At 36.3% G+C, this 20,512-nt stretch overlaps 2 protein-coding genes across 3 annotated transcripts; both read left to right on the top strand.

Moving 5' to 3' along the window:
• Positions 1 to 3,121, top strand: Tim17b (Translocase of the inner mitochondrial membrane 17b). Its single transcript, XM_034973028.2, has 4 exons — positions 1 to 160; positions 267 to 437; positions 1,419 to 1,596; positions 1,943 to 3,121. Exons 2-4 carry the CDS (start codon positions 294 to 296, stop codon positions 2,116 to 2,118), a joined length of 498 nt encoding a protein of 165 aa, XP_034828919.1. The 5' UTR covers positions 1 to 160; positions 267 to 293; the 3' UTR covers positions 2,119 to 3,121.
• A 3,114-nt stretch (positions 3,122 to 6,235) lies between these two features.
• On the top strand, positions 6,236 to 20,237 carry LOC117986188 (uncharacterized). Of its 2 annotated transcripts, none has more exons than XM_069501611.1 (7): positions 6,236 to 6,394; positions 9,135 to 9,236; positions 9,619 to 10,029; positions 10,349 to 10,582; positions 18,560 to 18,724; positions 19,359 to 19,496; positions 20,049 to 20,237. In XM_069501611.1, the coding sequence occupies exons 1-7, from the start codon at positions 6,392 to 6,394 to the stop codon at positions 20,139 to 20,141; spliced, it is 1,146 nt and encodes a 381-aa protein (XP_069357712.1). In that variant the 5' UTR covers positions 6,236 to 6,391; the 3' UTR covers positions 20,142 to 20,237. The 2 variants fall into 2 exon arrangements, with proteins under 2 accessions (XP_069357712.1, XP_034828917.1); XM_034973026.2 differs by lacking the exon at positions 6,236 to 6,394 and adding an exon at positions 6,495 to 6,641.
• Positions 20,238 to 20,512: the final 275 nt, after the last annotated feature.

Raw genomic sequence — 20,512 nt, forward strand, 5'->3', positions numbered from 1 at the left:
TAGAGGTCTCTTTTATTTCTGGTCGGTGGTCTCTTTCCCTTTTCATCTTTTCTTTTGAACGAAAGATGATATTACTATGATGTAAAATAATTGCAAACAACTAAACATTACCTGTGTAAATTGTAATCAAAACAGAAACATTAAAACAGTTTATTTGCTGGTGAGATATTGCATATTAATCTATGGATATTGAAGAGAATAAATGCAATACAAAATCACAAACGTGCAGTGCTTTTGAGGTTATATTATTATCTAATATTTTCCAGTAAATCATAATACAAAAACAATAAAACATGGATGAATATTCGCGAGAGCCATGTCCTTGGCGTATTTTGGACGATTCTGGTGGTGCTTTCTTGATGGGAGCTATCGGCGGAGGAATCTTTCATTCAATAAAGGGTTTCAGAAATGCCCCAGTTGGTTTCAGCAGGAAAATGGTATGTTAATTTAATTCTAATTTAATTCAACTGGTGACAGAAGGGCTGGCTCATTTTTTGCGCAGCGGATCAGCCTGGCTGTCCAGCGCGGAAATGCAGCCAGTATTCTTGGCACCATTCCACGCGGTCATGATTTATATAGTAATTAGATAAGGCTAGCTTTAAGTTTTATTGTATTAAAAAAAAAAAAAAAAATAAAAAAAAATTCTAATTCAGATAGTGCCGTATAATAATACCAATTATTTAAAATACTGAAAGGAAATATTCGATAATCTTTATAGCTTGTTCTTAAAATTGAAAGTTGAAACTATTTACTATTGCAAAATTAAAAATGTTAAGTTGGCAGTGGCACAGTAAGCTATGCGCAGTTAGCGCACCTGATTGCCTAAAAGTATCTATTCGGCTGTAACAATGAAATACATAATATGTAGTATGAAGAAGTAGAATATTATGTTACCATATTATTATTTTAAAGTGAAGACTTAAAACTATGAAATTTTGTAGAGCACTCTTTATTCCCTATTCTCTGGGAATTTCGAAAACTGTGCCCTCCTTGTTTACATTATAAAGGAAACCTCTGCAAAATTTTTGCTTTCTAAATACAAGGGTTTCAGTTGGAGGTTGATATGTCAATCAGTTTTTTTTAAATAATGATATTTAGAATGTCCACCTTCTAATCGGAGGTTGGGGGTTCGATCCCGGGCATGCACCTCTAACTTTTCAGAGTTATGTGCATTTTAAGTAATTAAATGTCACTTGCTTTAACAGTGCCTAAGGAAAACATCGTGAGGAAACTTGCATGCCTGGGAGTTCTCCGTAATGTTCTCAAAGGTGTGTGAAGTCTATCAATCTGCACATGGCCAGCGTGGTAGACTATGGCCAAAACGCTTCTCACTTCTTCGTCTTTTTCTCAGACCTGTGCTCTGTAGTGAGCCGGCGATGGGTTGATCATGATGATGATGATGTAATGATTGATTCCAGCTTGGCAGTCTAGCGTCTATGAAGGAAAGGTCACCAATAACAGCTGGAAGCTTTGCAGTGTGGGGAGGCATGTTCTCAACCATTGATTGTTCTCTAGTGTACTTACGGCAAAAGGAGGACCCGTGGAACTCTATCATGAGCGGAGCCCTTACTGGTGGCATCCTGGCAGCAAGAAATGGTAATACCCTTTCTTCTTCTTCCATACCTTATCCCATGCTACGTGGGGTCGGCACAACATGTCTTTCTTTCACTCACTTTTGTCACCCGTCAACGCATTATCCACCCATTTTACATGCATATCCTTCTAATCTATTCCTCTTTTCTTTGGTCGTCCTCTCCTCTTTTCTTTGGTAGTCCTCTCCTCTTTTTCCTTCCACATGCATATTTAATCCTTGCATTCCACATGCATTTAATCCTTGTCTTATTTTAAAGGTGACCCATACTTTTGACATGACAGTTGACCTATAGAGTTAAAATGGCGCGTGAGGAGTTTAGACTATAAATACCTTTTGAATAACTTTCAGGTGTACCAGCTATGGCGGGCAGTGCTCTAGTGGGAGGCGTCCTGCTGGCATTAATTGAGGGTATTGGTATAATGTTGACGAGGATTTCATCAGAGCAGTTCAAACCCCAGCAGCCAATCTTCGAAGATCCCTCTGTTCTAGGCCAGACTCAAGCCCAGGGGCCAAGCTTTCAATAAACTATCTATAGATTTTAAATAATAATATGGTACAGTTAAAACCTAAAAATAGTTGGATGGACTTTAGATGCGGTTTAAACTAATTTTAAACCTGTTTAGCCTATACACATACACACATGTTTGACATTAGTTTTGAAAATACTAATCAAGATATTGCAATATGGGAAAACACCATTCATATTCTTAGTATGGACACATTATATATTTTTTTCTTATATAACCTTATATTGTAAAGCTAATGAGCTCCTAAAATCTATCTAAATATACTATAAAAGGAAAAGGTGACTGACTGACTGATCTATCAACGCACAGCTCAAACTACTGGACAGATAGGGCTGAAATTGTGTAGTCCACGCTTACGAAGTCGTGGGCATAAGCTAGTTATGGATAAGTCTTTAAAAAACAAAATACATAGTTTATTTTATTAATGTTTTAACTGTACAATCTTATTGCAGAGCAATCTTGCCAACAGGCAACAGGTATAATAGATTGTTAATAAAAATATTTTTAAATTATCCCACCCCTGGACATTTGGTTTCAAGAGTGAATTATTTGCATCTGTGATATTTTCAGTTCCATGCTGATTGCTTATAGTTTCACTCTACAGTAATGGCATTGTTGTGAATTTAGTTAAAACAAAAAATTGTATATTTTATTTTAAAAATGCATCATAATTTGTGCTATTGAAATTGCATTACAGCTTATTTATTTGTTCCCATGTAGTTGTTTTGCATTGTGTAATATACATAGAAATTTGACAAACATGAATTTTTACATAAAATATATGGGTAGGTACCTATTTTTGGTGACCTATGATAAATTGGGTCTTAAAATGTAAAACAATCTTCTAGAAAATTTATTTATTCATTTTTCTATTGGAGTTTTACATTTGTTTGTCATTTTTCTAAGAATTACACTCCCTAACATGAATTATGGTGAACAATTTTGTAATTTGTATAAATAGATACTGATTAATAATAATAATTATGAAAATATGTGGTTATTTTTTATTTTAATTAAAACAAGTAAACCTCAGACATGACTAACATAATTTAGTGTGTGTAATCCCAGCAAAATAATGTTGAATTTCAGGATTTGAGTTGGATAGATTTTTAGTGCGTAACGTCGTGTAATTGTGCGTGAAAGTTTTAAATTTGTGCGTCCAACCAATAAGTAGATATTCGAAAAAAACGCGTTTTGCCAGAAATACGTCATCCCAGCTACACATTTTTTTCCCAATGGACGTACGAGAAAAAAAATAGGTCCATGAATTAGTGCGTTTTAAGAGGTAAATGTGCGTGCTAAAATTAAATTTGTGCGTCATAACACTTCGAAGATATTCAGTTTTTTGCTGGGATGACGTTTAACCATTTCTTATATCTCTTAAACGGTTAAACGTATAGACGTGATTTTGTTTACACATATTGTGTTTTCTGGAAACTGTTAAACTAAGCCACCCGTTCGTCTTCAAAACACGGCAATAAAACTGAATTTTAAAACTAATAGGTACCAAAGGTTCCGACCACAGCCATCTTTACTTACAAGCCATGCTATTAAGTTTGGCAACGTCGCAATTAGGATCCGCCGTGAATCTGTGGCATAAACCGATAGAGCTACAAGTGTACTAGTGGACAGACTTTGTCGGTTTATCATTGTATTGCGCATCTTATAGGTTTTTGATTATATCTCTATAATTTATCTGTGTATTGGGCTATATTTTTGCAGATGGATAAATGAGCTGACGCACTAATTATTGGTAGAAATTTTAATTAGCCAACTCATAAAAAACTCGACCAATTAAATGTCTAAAAATATCGTGTCCTGTCGTAGTAATTTTCTTCATAATTCAATAAATACTTAAAATACTCCAATGAAACTTGATAAGATACTGTGGGCCGTTATAAGGGACAAATCAACGGTATAAGTTTATCTTTAGAGGTCATATTTAAAGTACTAGGACCTAATAACGTGATTTTATTTTTTAATTATAAAAACTGAACGGTAATTTTTTTTTAAATTCTGTTTTTACAAACATTACGCACAAATTCATAGCAACATGTGTAAAAAAAATCACATCTATACGTTTAACCGTTTAAGAGATATAAGAAATGGTTAAACGTCATCCCAACAAAAAACTGAATATCTTCGAAGTGTTATTGTACAACTATATTGTGTTATATTGTATTGTGTTGTGTACAAATTTAATTTTAGCACGCACATTTACCTCTTAAAACGCACTAATTCATGGACCTATTTTTTTTCTCGTACGTCCATTGGGAAAAAAATGTGTAGCTGGGATGACGTATTCCTGGCAGAACGCGTTTTTTTTCGAATATCTACTTATTGGTTGGACGCACAAATTTAAAACTTTCACGCACAATTACACGACGTTACGCACTAAAAATCTATCCAACTCAAATCCAGAAATTCGACATTATTTTGCTGGGATTACGCACACCATAATTTACATTTATAATGGAAGTGATTGAATTTTATTATAAAATATTAGATGAGGCCTGACACTTCATCTTTTAAACCTTGAACTCTTGATTGGGATAAAAAGTAGCCCATATAAGTCTCTAGGATGCAAGCCCAACCATGCCAAATTTTATCAGAATTGGTGATGATCGGTCATATGGGCTAAGGAAAAGTAACATATAATATAACATTAGTACTACTAGCTAGTATAAACAAGCTAATTACCACTAGCACTGATTAAAACTCACTGTCCTGAGTAAACAATCAATTCAGTACAAAAAGTTCACTTAAAAATTAGGACGGCAAGTTCTCTGGTTTGTTCTGTACAACATTTTCGCTCGTTTTCCTTATCTCCCTGATGACAAGAGCTAGCATCTCTGGATTGACGCCCAGCTCGCACAGCCTTATACATATGGTCAGTGTTTCGGCGTCTAACCCTGTATTGAGGAGTTGTGATATTTGGAAGAGCATCTGGAACGTTTCTCGCGCTTGTCCAACTTGGGCGTTTCTCTCTGAGGTCATGATTTTGGAGTTTATCTACACGATTTCGAAAACAATTTCTCAAACATTGATACTTTACTATGCACGCTTAATTTCTGTAACGATGGTTTTACATTGAACACTGATGTTTTATAGGACCAAATACCAATGAACAGTAGGTACTAAATCATATTCTTGTCTTTATTTTTAAATTTTATCACAAAAATAATTTTAACGCTGCAAAAAACAAATTTTAATTTGAAAATGATATCATTTGTCAACGTCTAATATTTGTCAATGTCATTTTGACTAATTTTGATATTTGATTTCTCTATGGATTTACCCGGATACTTGCTATGGATTCAAGGCTTTTTCGGATAACTTTTTTGCACTCTTGTGGAAGGACATAACCTACTTTTATCCCAGAAAATCAAAGAGTTCCCACGGGATTTTTAAAAACCTAAACCCACACGGACATCGTCTAGTATATATATAATTCCATGGATTGTCGCGTTTGTATCCAGTAAAAAACCTTCGTACCATTAGGTACAATTTACGACATAAAGATCCGTGCGTGATAGCTATGTGGTTAAAAACGGGCTAAGACGTCTGCCTCTTATTCGTGAATTCGGGGGTTCGATCTCGGGCACGAACATCTTGTTTAATTAACTTTGAAGGAAAATGTCGTGAGGAAGCATGCTTGAGAGTTCTCACAAGGTGTCCGAAGTCTGATAACCCGTAGGTACTTGGCCAGCCAGCGTGGCGGATTATGGCCTAACCCATCTCATTCTGAGATGAGACCTGTGCTCAGTAGTGGATCGCTGATGGGTTGATCATGATGACTATGACTACCTTAATAAATTGGGTACCTACTATACTTACTTAACTACCTGACCTACATAATATCAAAGTAGGAATAAACAAAGCCACCACCACAAACTGACCTTATCAGGATTCAGGAACCTGGAACCTTTATAATTGCATTTAGACACCGCTTGAAAGGCAAAGTTCGTCAACCTCCACTGATTACCTACCGATTTATTTTCATTGGAAAATGTTTAATCGTCTACCAAGTTAATCTTGAACGAAATTATCCACGAATTGAAATTTACGCGGGAAAGTTTGGAATATAGTGAGCGCTTTCGACAATTTTCTATTTTTAAATCGCGCGTCTGCTCTCCTGAAATAGACAGTATTAAAGTTTTAGGCGTAAATCGTACTCGGTTTCAAGAAGCGTTTCGTTAAAAAATAAATCAGGGAAACAAAGCTTTTTAAAGTTACCATTTTTATTGAGTGCATAGACATAACATACTAAATGGTAAGTGGAGAAGAACCTTTTTAGTGACCTGTTTTAAGTTTTTACTTTTTACTGTCATAAAAAGTAAAGTTATTAAAAATATATAGTGTCATGTCATCGTCTGCCGGGTTTGATTCCATGTGCGCTTATTGTATCGAATTTAATAGAAAATGACGAGATTAAGACCGTATTATCCATTTTAGAGAGTTTCAGTGAGTTTGATATGCGTTCTATTTGGACTAGTGTTCGTGGATCGGGTTGCACCAAGGTACCTATGAGGCTACGACCACCTACACTTTGTCAACATGTTTGTTTCACAAATAGAGCTTTAGGCAGTTGTTCGACCACCGACGGTTAGTGTGAAACGAGTTGGTAACTAGCGAGTGTGCTGGCGAGCAACGAGAAGCGTGTGTGTAGTTGGGATAGTTCTGTCGCTAGGCTATGAGCGAGTGTGCGAGTACGATGGGCGAGTAATAGCCCGACATACATTTTAATCCCAGCGCAAAATGCACGAGTGTTTTGATCGACAAGCGAGCGTCGATATAGTCGTTGCTGCGACAAACGAATGGAGAGCTTTCGACGGCAATATAATTATAGTCAACGATCAACTATTATTATACCTACATATAGTCCGTACAAAATGACTCCTCATGCGCCATTTTAACTCTGTGGGTCAACTTTCATGTCAAAAGTACGGGTTCACCTTGAAAATAAGGACTGAAATTCGCACTTTTGACATGAAATTTGACACATAAAGTTAAAATAACTGCTCTTATAATTACTATTTTATTGACATGGAATTGTACGTTTGTTTAACAAGAAAATAGTCGATAGCTAGTCGCTTCTTCGTCGGCGGTGGGAGAACTGCCTTAATAACGTAGACTTAAGTAAGTACTAGACCGCGACGATTCCAGCTTTTGTTGTGAAGAAACGCATAAAGAAGTGGTAGATAAAAACTAAAATTAGGAACACTTTTTGCGTATCATTGCCCCCACCTTTCTTCCTTTATCATGACGAAGCTTAAAGATATTCGTCATCATTCAAACCATTAACTATGTAGGTAGGTAAATACTACAAAAACGTATTTACCTCCCAAGTTTACTTAATACGCATTTACTATTGACAACTGCGTAGGCTATATTTATTAGTCATATCTTACCTTGACGATTTAAAATATATTTGGTTCAATAAAAACCGTTTTTTTACATTATCATCATCAACCGATAGACGTGCACAGCTGGACATAGGTCACTTGTAGGGACTTCCACACGCCACGGTCTTGCGCCGCCTGAATCCAGCGGCTCTCTGCGACTCGTCTTAAGTCGTCCGTCCACCTAGTGGGGGGTCTTCCAACGCTGCGTCTTCCGGTTCCAGCACCTTGAGACCCCAACGTCTATCGGTTTTACGAACTATGTGCATGCCCATAGCCACTTCAGCTTCGTAACCCGTTGAGCTATGTCGGTTACTCTAGTTCTCAGGAAGATCCCACTTCGGACAGATACTTCCTTAGAAAGTAGAAATAGATTCTCTATAATTTTATAAGTATCTAACATTTTTCCGCTGACTCACGACTCTCATGAATATTGCAATACGCGTGTAACTCCGCTGAAAGTTTCAATGTGGAGGAGTTTACACGCACGTGTGTACGCATCTGTTTACGGGCTTGTTGGAAACGAGCGGCGTTTACTTTGTTTACTGAAAACTTTAGTTCTTTTTCTAAAACGCTAGAGTTTTTCATAAATCTACTTATAGAGCGTCCGAATATAGCGCATTATCACTCTTACTCAATTTTCAGAATAATAGAACCTACCAAAATAGTAATTGCCTGAATGAATTGAACCTACCAATGCCACTGCCAATGTAATTAGGTACATTGTATAAGTTCCGCAAATTGCTAATGCGCGTGGCTGCCATTTTAATGACTTCCCTTTTCCCGGGAATTCTCGAGCCGAGAATTCCCGGGAAATCGTTGGGCTTTGTTCCCGGGAAATCAAGCTCGAAAAAACTCGAGAACTCGAGAAATCATATTTGAGTCTATGAAATTATAAAATAAAACGATTTGCGTTTGCCGTTTGTTTTAAATGCAAAAATTTCATTTGATTTTTTTTTCTAATTAACATGCCAAAAATGGTGCTGTGATTGTAATTTAATTATAAGTATATAGGATAAGGTTAACGTTTTCATGTTGAAATTTTTGTTTATTGTTTGTTTTGTTTAAAAGAAAGAAGCTAGAAGTTTTAAGTTGATTTTTTTTCTTTTTAATGCTGTGCTTGTGCTGTAATTGTATATATGTATAAGTCACAAATGTCAGAATAGCTTATTTTTTTAGTTTTCTTTAAGAAAAAGAAGCTAATTATGTTGAAGACTGTCAATTAAAGTCTTATAATTATTTTGGTACTTTTATTTGAGAGGAAACCACTGAATTTGTTGATTAATCGCATTATTGGAACCGAAGAATATGCAAATCCGTACGTAAATGTAAATTTCTCGACAACCCGAGAAGACCCGAGAAATTAGCCTCGAGAATTCTCGAGACCCGAGAAATTGATAAGCTCGAGAAATCATGAAGTAAATTGAGTAGGCTCAATTTACTAATTAATTAAAGAATAGAATAATAAATTGTAATGAGAGTTTAATCATTCGCTCGCTCGCTGGAAGTCGATCAGTTCGGTCTATCAAGTCACAAGTGGACGCTAGCCATTTTCGGGAATCCAAATAAAAAATGTGTCTGTTATTAAAATAATCTGATTTATTCTCCCAGGCAGATATCGCGAAGGGCCAAGAAGCTGGAAGCGGCGAAGGAGCACCTCAAAATGTTACGACAGGAAATGCTGTCAATGTCACACCAGAAACTAAACCAGCGGTAAATGTCACATTTTTACCCGATTTCAAAAATACCTCGTCTTGGGCAATCTCAATTCAGAACGATCGTATTTTTTTTTTGTAGGATTCAATATCCTCCAAAAAAAGAATTTTCCTAAGAAAATTTGGGGGTTAGTGGGGAAAAGGGGGGGGGGGGGGGGGTCCCTTGTGCAACGAGTTTGCGAGTATTATCATTATCCGTGTATATTAATAAATATAATTTAAGAATCAGTTTTAACCTGTCAATATAAAAGATGCTGGAGTTATTTCCAAGATTGCGACATTTACAAAAAATTGTAAAACTTCAAATTTATTCATCAGATAAAGATTTGGCAATTGAAAAATCAGACCTTAATAGATTCTTTATTTCTTTACTTTTGCAGGAGAAAGTGGAAGCGACAGAAACTGTAAAAACAGAAATCATGGTACCACCTAATGCCCCCGTAATAGAAGAAGCAAAAGCTACAGGTACTGCAGTATTACCTATTGCAGAAGAACCTAAAATAGCTGCAGTTCAAGACGCGTTACGCGAAGAAATAGTGTCAAATCCAGAAAACGCTCAAGCAGAACCAGAACAAGACGTCGAAGAGTTCAAATCAGATGCGAATCCTGTAAACACAGACGTTGTTCCTCAACAAGTATTGGCACAGGAGATATTGACAGCTGTAGGTGCTACAACAGATGTACCAGAGCAAAGTAAAGAAGTTGTAGCGGAAGCACAACCTTCTGCAGCAACTACAGAGACATCAGTTAAAGATGCTGTAAAACAAGAAGAATCTGAGCAGAAAGAATCGGTAAGTTTGTATTGGCTTAAATAGACCTAGTTGCAAATCGATAGACTTAGTGGGTGGCAACCTCCAGTCGCCTAATAGACCTTAAAGCTACTGAGAAAGAACTGTAGGTATGTGACTTACACCTTATGTGACGTACACTTGGAATGGCACTCGACGACTGCAGGTTGTTGGACTTAGTCAAAGGGGCATAGAATCATTCACAATGACTCTATACTGAACGTAACCTTTGAAAAATTTGTAACGTTTAAAAATGTGACTTTTGTTATGTTTTTTCTTAGCTTAAATTTACTGGTTTACTAAAAAAAAGATTATTTCATAGGATGATTGGCAACAAAGAGAACAGGAACTTCTTAAGAAAATTGAACAGTTAGAAACAGTTAAGACCGAGAGAAGTGAAGATGGCCTCAAGTTGGAATTGAAGATCCGAGAAGAAGAAATAGATCTTCTTAAAGCTAGGGTGAAGAATTTAGAGACGGAGTTGCAGGCGGCGCTGTCAAAGCCTGGCGGGAAAAACCAGGAGATGATTGAGAAGATTAAACTGCAGCACGAAGAGGTACATTAATTGATTATTTATTTGGGTCGATAGTTAGTAAACAAAAGTCATGGTGTGTCACGAGCCCTAATGCCCTGAAAGGAATAACCATCAGAGTTTAGACTTGTACTTTGTAGGTAGTAGATTAATTTGGCACGGATAGGTTACGTCAATTCCTATCAGAGGATCAATAAGTGCATTCTAAAAATGTAGGTACTGTTGTATTTCTAATTCTTAGCTTAAGGCCATTGCATTCGCTAATGACAGTTGCCGTTTCACCTTGAAACTAGCAATTTTTGTTTTGGCGTTTGGTTTTGGCGCAATTTATTGACATTTGATCAGCTGATACTAATTACTAACACGCACTTTTAGTACTTTAACGTACTAGGGTAAAGGACTCCAGTAAATGAACGAATACGAAACCTCGAAAAAATCGGTGTACATACATTTAAAAAAACGGGCCGAATTGAGAACCATCTCCTTTTCGGAAGTTGGTTACTAAATGCGAAAGTGTATCTGTCTGTCTGCTAAGGCTAATTTTTAACCCGTAAAATTAGAGAGTTCCCACGGGATTTTCAAAAAGCCTAAATCCACGCCCACGAAATCGCGGGCATCATTTAGTATTTTTTTTATTATTTTGTGTATCTATATTATAGTCATAAATTATTTAATAATCAAAAAGAGCAAAAATAATGCGCGGTATTAATTATTGTTATACTTATATTTTTTTATTTAACAGGAAAACTTACAGCTAATTGGAAAAGTAAATTGATAAGAACAGAAGAAAATTGAAGCTGATGACAAGTTTCACAAATAGAATTTATATAAGACTAGCTTATGCTCGCGACTACGTCCGCGTAGACTACATAAATTTCAAACACCTATTTCACCCCCTTAGGAGTTGAATTTTCAAAAAATCCTTTCTTAGCGGATGCCTACGTCGTAGATAGATAGAAATACTTTATTGCACATAAAAAATATTACATAACATGACAAAGAAACTAAAACGAAAAAAAGATTGTATGCAAAGGCGGCCTTATTGCTCACAGCAATCTACCAGGCAACCTTTGGTGAAAGGAGAAACTAGGTGTGTTGGATAGTACTTACACGCAATACAGAAAAATGTAGTATAAAACAATATAATATAATTAATTAATAAGTACCTAACTATTTCAGTAATACATACATAACTATCATACATATACATATCTATTATAAATATCAATATATATACAATCCATAATAGTAATACAATCCATAATACTCGACTACGACGACGATAGGTATATACCTATCGTCGTCGTAGTCGTAATAGCTATCAGCATGCCAAATTTCAGCCCGATCCGTCCATTAATTTGAGCTGTGCATTGATAGATCAGTCAGTCAGTCACGTTTTCCTTCTATATTAAAGATCAAAAAACAAAAAAAAACTCGACTGAGGGAGAGAGAGAATAGAGGCAAAAGTAGTAAATGTTTGTCGTATACCGTCAATTGTAACACCTACAGTTGACGATTGATTTTTAAAAAACCTAATTCTACGCGGACGAAGTCGCAGGCATCACCTAGTAGTTTATAAGTCACTTAGGACCTTTGTAAACAGCGTCATACTTACTCATAGGCGAGCAAAATCCGACACGATTTTATTCCGAACGTAGAGGGCTGGCAAAGCACCCGACATTTCTTGTCGGCGCCAACACAAAATCGGTTTTAGTCAAGCGTGCATCATATAAAATGTTCTGCCACTGGAACATCCGATTAAAATCCGGGCCCGACAACCGACAAGTGGGAACCGACTCTTACGGAAATAATCGACTGTGATAGACAAACAGACGGAAGGACGGAGCAAATCGAACCATAAGGGTTCCATTTTTAGGGTTCCGTAGCCAAATGGCAAAAAAACGGAACCCTTATAGATTCGTCATGTCTGTCTGTCTATCCGTCCGTATGTCACAGCCACTTTTTTACGAAACTATAGGAGCTATACTGTTGAAACTTGGTAAGTAGACGTATGCTGTGAACCGCACTAAGATTTTCACACAAAAATAGAAAAAAAACAGTAAATTTTGGGGGTTCCCCATGCTTAGAACTGAAACTGAATAATTTTTTTTCATCAAACCCATACGTGTGGGTTATCTATGGATAGGTCTTTAAAAATGAAATTGAAGTTTCTAATATAATTTTTTTCCAAACTGAATAGTTTGCGTGACACTTCCAAAGTGGTAAAATGTGTGTGTGTGTGTGTGTCCCCCTGTTACTTCTAAAATACTAGAATGATGAAACAAAAAAAAAATATGATGATATTACCATGAAAGTTTGCTTTCACCGAAAATTGGTTTGAACGAGATCTAGTAAGTAGTTTTTGATTTATTGTGCAAAATGTCGATAAAATACGATTGAAGTACGGAACCCTTAGTGCGCGAGTCTGATTCGCACTTGGCTGGTTTTTACGATTATGGTACGGAAACCCTTAAAAACTCTTATTCATAAAAATTTGTATCAGCTGGTTTAATTCCTGGTAGTTTTTATTTATGGTAAAAACCTGTGATTTGTTCATTCACTTGAGTCTTTTACCCTAGAACCTGATTAAACCGACCGCCCCATATCGAAACCCAGTAAATGACATTTTTTGAAAAATCGTTATCTTATGTCATAATTTTTACTTCAATAGTATCTCCCATTATTGTAAGGAAAACAGCATTAAAATCTATACTTCCACATCCATATCTATACTCCATACCTACTTAATATTATAAATGCGAAAGTGTGTCTGTCTGTCCGTCCGTCGGTCTGTCTGTCTGTCCGTCCGTCGGTCTGTCTGTCTGTCTGCTAGCCTTTCAAGGCCCATCCGTTCAACCAATTTTGACGAAATTTGGTACAGCGATAGCTTGCATCCCGGGGAAGGACATAGGCTACTTTTTATTTCGGAAAATCAAAGAGTTCCCACAGGATTTTAAAAACCTAAATCCACGCAGACGAAGTCGCGGGCATCCTCTGGTTTTCCATATAACAGAAATTTTGATACCTCTAAAGTCTAAACCTACAGTACGCGACAAGTTGAAAAAATGGTAATCGGGGAGGGAACGCCTCGTATACCCGCACAGCTCCTGCGCTAACCAGGTGCAGTCGTGCGCCTTATGACGTGCGGGTGTACGGCGCGTCCCCTTGCCATATCCCGATTACCCTCTCAACCTGTCGCAGGCTATATATAGTAAGTGCACCTTATACAATGAGAAAACCAATTCAAAGCCTAGTAAGTCGCTGTGACCATTTTAAAAACATAACCCATGATCTAAAATCCAAATCAAAACAGTAAAGACGTTTAATAATGCATTAAAAGTAAGAATAGGAAAGGCAATAAGCTCTATAGTACGCGAGATGAATGATGAGAAAATGACAGATGGAAATCGGGGTATAAGGCCCGCACACCCGCACAGCCCCCACGCTAACCCGGTGCGTGATAGCGCGGGTGACGTCCCCACCCCGATTGCCATCTCGACCTGTCACGTACTATAGGTACATGTTAAATGTTTGCAAGGAAAATACTTTGCATACAATAATGTTTTTTCTGCATTATTTAACAAAGTCTAACTACTAGAAAATCTACTGAAAATACTTAGTCTTAAAATAAAATAAATTAAATTATCTCCCTGCGATCTCGTCTGATGTCGTTTACAGGGTTTGGATTTTAGGCAGCCGAAATGTCACTGTTGACGCTATCAGAAGACCTAAAGCTTACGCTAGAACACAGAACTGTCATAATTCGTGTTCACTTAACCTAACGTCTCTCAGAGGGCTGAGAGGCAATAAATCTTTTTCTTATAATCCATACTAATAGTATAAATGCGAAAGTGTGTCTGTCTGTCTGCTAGCTTTTCACGGCCCAACAGTTTAACCGATTTTGATGAAATTTAGTACAGAGTCAGCTTATATCCCAGGGAAGGCTACTTAGGCTACTTTTTATCTCGCAAGAGTTCCCAGGGGATTTTAAAAAACCCAAATCCACGCGGACGAAGTCGCGGGCATCATCTAGTTTTAAATATCATTTTAATTTGAAATAGCCTTAATAATTATTATTAAGGCTTCAAGTTAACAGGTTATGCCAGATGCTTTCAAATTATTATTTTTTTCAAAATTTAAGAAGAAGAAGAAAGGCATAATCATCATCATCATCATCATCATCAACCGACAGACGTCCACTGTTGGACATAGGTCTCTAATAAGGTCTTCCTCATGGCACAGTCTTTCACCGCCTGAATCGAGCGGCTCCCTGTGACTCGTTTGATTCGTCTGTCCACCTAGAGGGGGTCTTCTAACGCTGCGCTTTCAGGTGCGAGGTCGCCATTCCAGTACCTTGGGAATTGGGATCGTATTTTGTAAATCTCGACTCTAGTATCATAAGGTCGGATGTGGATTTTTGCTACTTTTCAGGAGAGCCAAAACAAAAATGCTAGGGAAATCGGGTCATAATTTCTAAACTACTAGAGATACAATTTCAGTTGTTTTTGTAATATTTAACACTTAACTGTATCTATCATTAACCATTACTAGAAATACTTTATCATTAATAAATAAAATATAAACTCACAATTTCTTCAAAATGGACGATATGCGACTTTATGCTGGTAATATTCGTAACTGTGCTAAAAAATTGTGTGCATAAGTAGTAAACCGACTTTATGGCTGCAATTTTTACTATTACAAATTTGAAATAAAAGTCGGATCTATTACTTTATATTTCATAATACGTCTTAACTGATTATACATAAGTAATATTCGGACAAAAGATCACAGTAGTTATCTCACAAAAATCATTTAGGAGTTTTGTGAGATAGCAACAATGTACCTATCTGATTTTTCTGAAACTGATTAGTTAGATCTGAAACATAATAATTGCATTCGCCCGATTGACCATTGCATCCGTGTAAACCTTGTGACTTCTGAATGAATGAAAATAACATTTACAAATTCACAAATAAAGCCCATTAATTAAAAACAACGGCCAAAAATTGGAAAAAAAATACAAAGTAATTAGAAACCTACAGTGGGCCAAAAATTTTTTGTGGAATTGCATACATTGCGGTTACATCAATATAGAAATCTAAAACATGCCAACATAGCCTGATTTTCCTTATAATGATTAGGTACGTAAAGTAAGAATGGAGGTCAGCAGGTACCTACTGCAAAAATTGGTTATATTTTATTGTGGATAATGGTTTCTCATTATGTCGTATATTGGGCGAAAGCGGGGAAGAATTTTAAGTTTATATGTACTTATAAATTACTAATGAAATACAAAAAAGTCTTCTTTAAAGTAGTTTTTATAAAATAATAACACCCAGCATTATTGCGTTAGTTGTACCCAGGTAATATATTCCGAAATCTGAAAATCCCCGCCGTTCTTATTTTTTTTTTTGATATAACAAACGGTCCTGATATATCACCTTTGTAAAGGGATGTGGTCTTTAAAAATATGTTGTAGTGCCAAATCAAACTTATCAAAATGTTTTGTTTCCTTCGCATGTTCTTGTAAACTGTGACCAATCTCTTAGTTTAGTAATCTGCATTGTTTTCAGCTGTTCCCTTTTTTTCTATTTGTGCATGGATTACATCTTACTCCACGTAGGTACATGTTGCATTTTAGCATAAAGCTTGTGATTTATCACCTTTTAGTGTGGTAATCCTTATATTAATCAAAAGTAAGCCATAACGATTATCATGCTCCGATTATGACCGACACAATTATCAGACCACAAAGTCAATTCTTTAACAATTTCGAGAATACTTTGTTTCTTCTCTAGTAGATTAATGAAATAAGACAAGATACTGTTTTATTCCTTCCGCTGCAGCTGATGTTTTCAGACTACATTAAAGTAGCAACACTGCTGGTAGCATCATGAATCGTTTTTAAGGTGCAGAAACTACGCAGGTATAAGGATTTACTGTTAGTCAAATCCGGCATTGCCACTTTTGTAATAAAAAAATACTTTCTGCTTTTTTGAAAATTCCATTGCTTCTGTTTCGACTGTTTTTTTAACAGATACTTTTTTAAACTGTTTATTTCGTGTTTTAGTTAGGTTTTTTATTTTTTTACTTTCACTTTTATTAGTTGTTTAATTAATAAATTAATTTATACTACATATATATTTAAATTAACGTAATCTAAAGCTTCCTATAGTTAGGAATGTTTCGTTAGAATCACTATCATCACATATTGTAGGTGCCTTATAATTTCTGCTCTCGATTAATATCAAATTCGGTCGATTATAAGACGGGCAAAGAAAAAAAAAATTGATTAGGTACTCTCATTTTTAAGGCTACCTTAAAAACTAGGGCAATAAATTTTTGAACTGATGATTTGAACTATGATTCATAAAAAACACCATAAATGCACGGTTTTTGCTTAGTGGGGTATTATTATAATATATGTTTAGATTTCCATGGTGTGATTTTCGTGGTCCTAAAAAATTTTCTAGTCTACATTTTCAAAATGTCTTCAGCTTTATTCTGGCTCTTTACTTTTTTCCCGCAGTTTAGTCCAAAATTTTGGTGAAATAGGATGGATCTCTTACCTATTAATCACATCAACTTTAATGTAGTCACAAACAAAAAGCTTTATTTCAACTTACTTCCTCATGGAAGTAAGTTGAAATAAAGCTTTTTGTTGCATTTTTTGCAATTTTATTGCAAAATTATTTATATTACAAGGCAAAAAGTCTTAAATGATTCACAGTCCAAATATTAATACAAAAAATTCGAAGCATAACATCTGTTGTGATTTTACCTAACAAAATTATTACATATTTTAGAAGCAGAAGTGCGTAACTGCAGTACCAGCTAGTATGACAAATAAACTTATTTCGTAGCATAATGGTCGAACTCAAAATACACCTATAATTTTTCTCCATTGCTTTGGTGCATACATACGCAAGTCAAAAAATATAATTATGGTTCTCCAAATTTTTAGAATGTGTTCAGATACGACATTATGCATGTATTTATCTTTGCAACGAAAAGAGATAGAAATACTGGTGTCAGCTTGGCAGAAAGAGCCCGAAATGCTCATTACCTTTATGTAAAAAAGTGAGTTTGGTCGGAAGTACACATCCGACCTTATGATACTAGAGTCGAGAAATATATATTGGCTTTTCGAATTACGAGCGCTCATTACCACTTGAAATGAAATGAAATTAAATGAAATGAAATTCAAATATGGATCTGACACATAGGTATAATACTTACTTAGAAAATATTACTGTCTGTCAACATAATCTATGACAACCTCACAACTAGTACCTAATACTACGATAATTTTAAAATAAATTTGAGTAGTGAGCAGGCTTCATTTTGAGATAAATAAATCTCTATTTTATTATTCAACCATTACCAGTACATATAAACACAACTTTCATTCAAAAATAATAAGTTTATAGCGTAATTTTACGAAGAAATGGTGGCGCGCAGCTCCACCCGCCATGACAGCCAAAAGGCTACTGCAAATACTGACGGCATTTAGCGCCTGCAAGAAAATGAATAATTTCCGTTCGTTTTAGATTATTTAAGAAATGAAAAACATTTAGTTTAAAACCAATAATTTAAAATGATAAGATAACCTAAACATATTGTTTTGTGATGGTTTAAATTTAACACGTTTAGCCGTTAAAGAAAAAAACAACAAAACAAGTAGATCATAGCAATGTTTTCAACATCAATTCTTCAAAAAACGGGATAATTTGAACAAATGTGATATAGGTCATTATGATCTTCACAAATTGAAGTTTTTTATTACATGTATTTAATAGCTATTAATGCTTTAGGAAAGAAAATCTTTTTCTTCAAATTTACAGCATTTTCGCGATTTGACACTTCCTTTCCCCTTAAAACTAGAATAAGAGAAGCTTTTACAAAAGTATCGACGATTTTATTTGCCAGGTTTTTAGGTTCAAAACATATGCACAAGCTCAGTTAATAGTGGTTTTTCAAGTAATTTAAATTTTACAGTTGCTCAGTAAAGCCCGCGGGATGATCTTTGACAAGACAAAGATTGTGAAGAACCAAGAGTTACAGATCGAGGCGCTGACGACGCAGATCCAGTCGCTGAAGGATATCAACCTCATCACCAAAGATCTTTTGGAGATTAGGAATTCTGAAATTAAGGCCATGGAAGTAAGTTTTCAGGAAGATCAGGAATTCCGGGACTAAAGCGATGAGTGTAAATTGTTTTTTTTTTTTTTAATAGATATAGCGAGCAAACGAGCAGGCGGGTCACCTGATGTTAAGTGATTACCGCCGCCCATGAACATTTGCAGCACCAGAGGAGCCGCCGATGCGTTGCAGGCCTTTTAGGAATTTGTTGGTCCGCCCCTTGAATAACCCCATGTTATAATCTAGTGGGAACACCGCCGATGGGAGTTGGTTCCACAGTTTGCACGTGCGTGGAAAGAAGGATCTGGCGCAGCGGACGGTCGAAGTGCACCAGACACCCAGATGGTGAGGGTGAAATTCCTTACGGTGGCGCGCGGTGCGGTTGTAGAAAAGGAGGGTGGAATGAGGTCAAAAAGCTCTTCAGAGCACTCCCCATTATACAGGCGATAGAACCCGCACGATAGTTTCAGAGAGATCTAAAATTTTGTTTTCACTTCGTATTTTCAAGTCAATAACCTAAGACATTATCAGTTCTAAGTACACAGATTTCTCGTTAGCTTTAAACTCGATGGTCGGGAGGAATGCCAAAACTTTTGTGTTGTTTTGCGTTAAGGGTATGTTTTCTAATTTTTGGTCTAAATTTTTGGTAAATCAGGATCGTCTGCAAGTGATGGAGGCGCGCTTCAAGGGTGAGAAGGAGCGCTACGACCTGGTGCTGCAGCGCGCGCAGACCAGCACCAACATCAACGACGACCTGCGCAAGGAGTACGAGACGCAGCTCGCCATATTCAAGGTAGTCCATAGTTGCACATCTCTCTTACCTTAACACGTTCTCAACATACCTACTTATGCGAATTTTCTCATCTTGATGGCTTGCAAAAGTAGGTACCTACCTAACAATAAAGGGATACCTCCGTAGAATAAAACGGATCCAACTCCAAAACTCACTTTTTGAGATATATGACTTACGCATATCGTATGAGTATGTATTTATAATATAATCCATCCTGTAATATTTGGTTGCCCAGCTGCAAATTATCAACCTCGAATTTTCTTTCTTTGTTCGTTTCTTTCATTCTTCTCTAGAACGACATTTCGAAGGATTCTGGTTCATCAAATAAGTTCAAATTATGGTTCATCAAAGGCCAAAACTCGTTTAGCACCTTATGCTCAAATTAACTTGCACTGCACGGCACGGTTGTGCGCACATCGACTGTTTGTGTGGCGTGTTTATAGAAAAAGGTCATAAGTGCGACTGGTTTTTGATGCAATAGTTTTGCGGAATTGTTACTGGAGTTCTGAGGCCGACCGTACCACCTACCTAAATGCTTATTTTTCTTTTCAGGAATTAAGAGAAAAGTACGAATTGAGGGTTCAAGCACTGGTCGCTGAAAACAATCGTTTGAAGGAATCTTTGCAGGGAGGCACTTCAGGATAACTTTACTTCAAGATATTGTTTTTTATAAATTAAAAATAAAGACTGTTTTTGTAAAGGAAATTATGAATTAAAGTACCTAATGGTTTTTACAAAAAACTTTTGTATTATTTTTAAACAATTAATTACCACTTGCTTTAACGGTAAAGGAAAACTTAAAACATTGTGAGGAAACCTGCATGCTGAGAGTTCTTCATGTTCTCAAAGGTGTGTGCAAGTCTGCCAGTCCGTTCTGGGTCTGTGTGGTGGACTGTGGCCGAATCCCTTCTAATTTTGAGAGCTAGGCGATGGGTTGACATGTTACTATATTATGATGATGATGTATCGATAGTCCGCGACAAGTTGAGATGGCAATGAGGCGGGGGGGGACCCCG

The sequence above is a fragment of the Maniola hyperantus genome, chromosome 10 (genome assembly GCF_902806685.2).
Source record: "Maniola hyperantus chromosome 10, iAphHyp1.2, whole genome shotgun sequence".
NCBI classification, from domain to species: domain Eukaryota; kingdom Metazoa; phylum Arthropoda; class Insecta; order Lepidoptera; family Nymphalidae; genus Maniola; species Maniola hyperantus.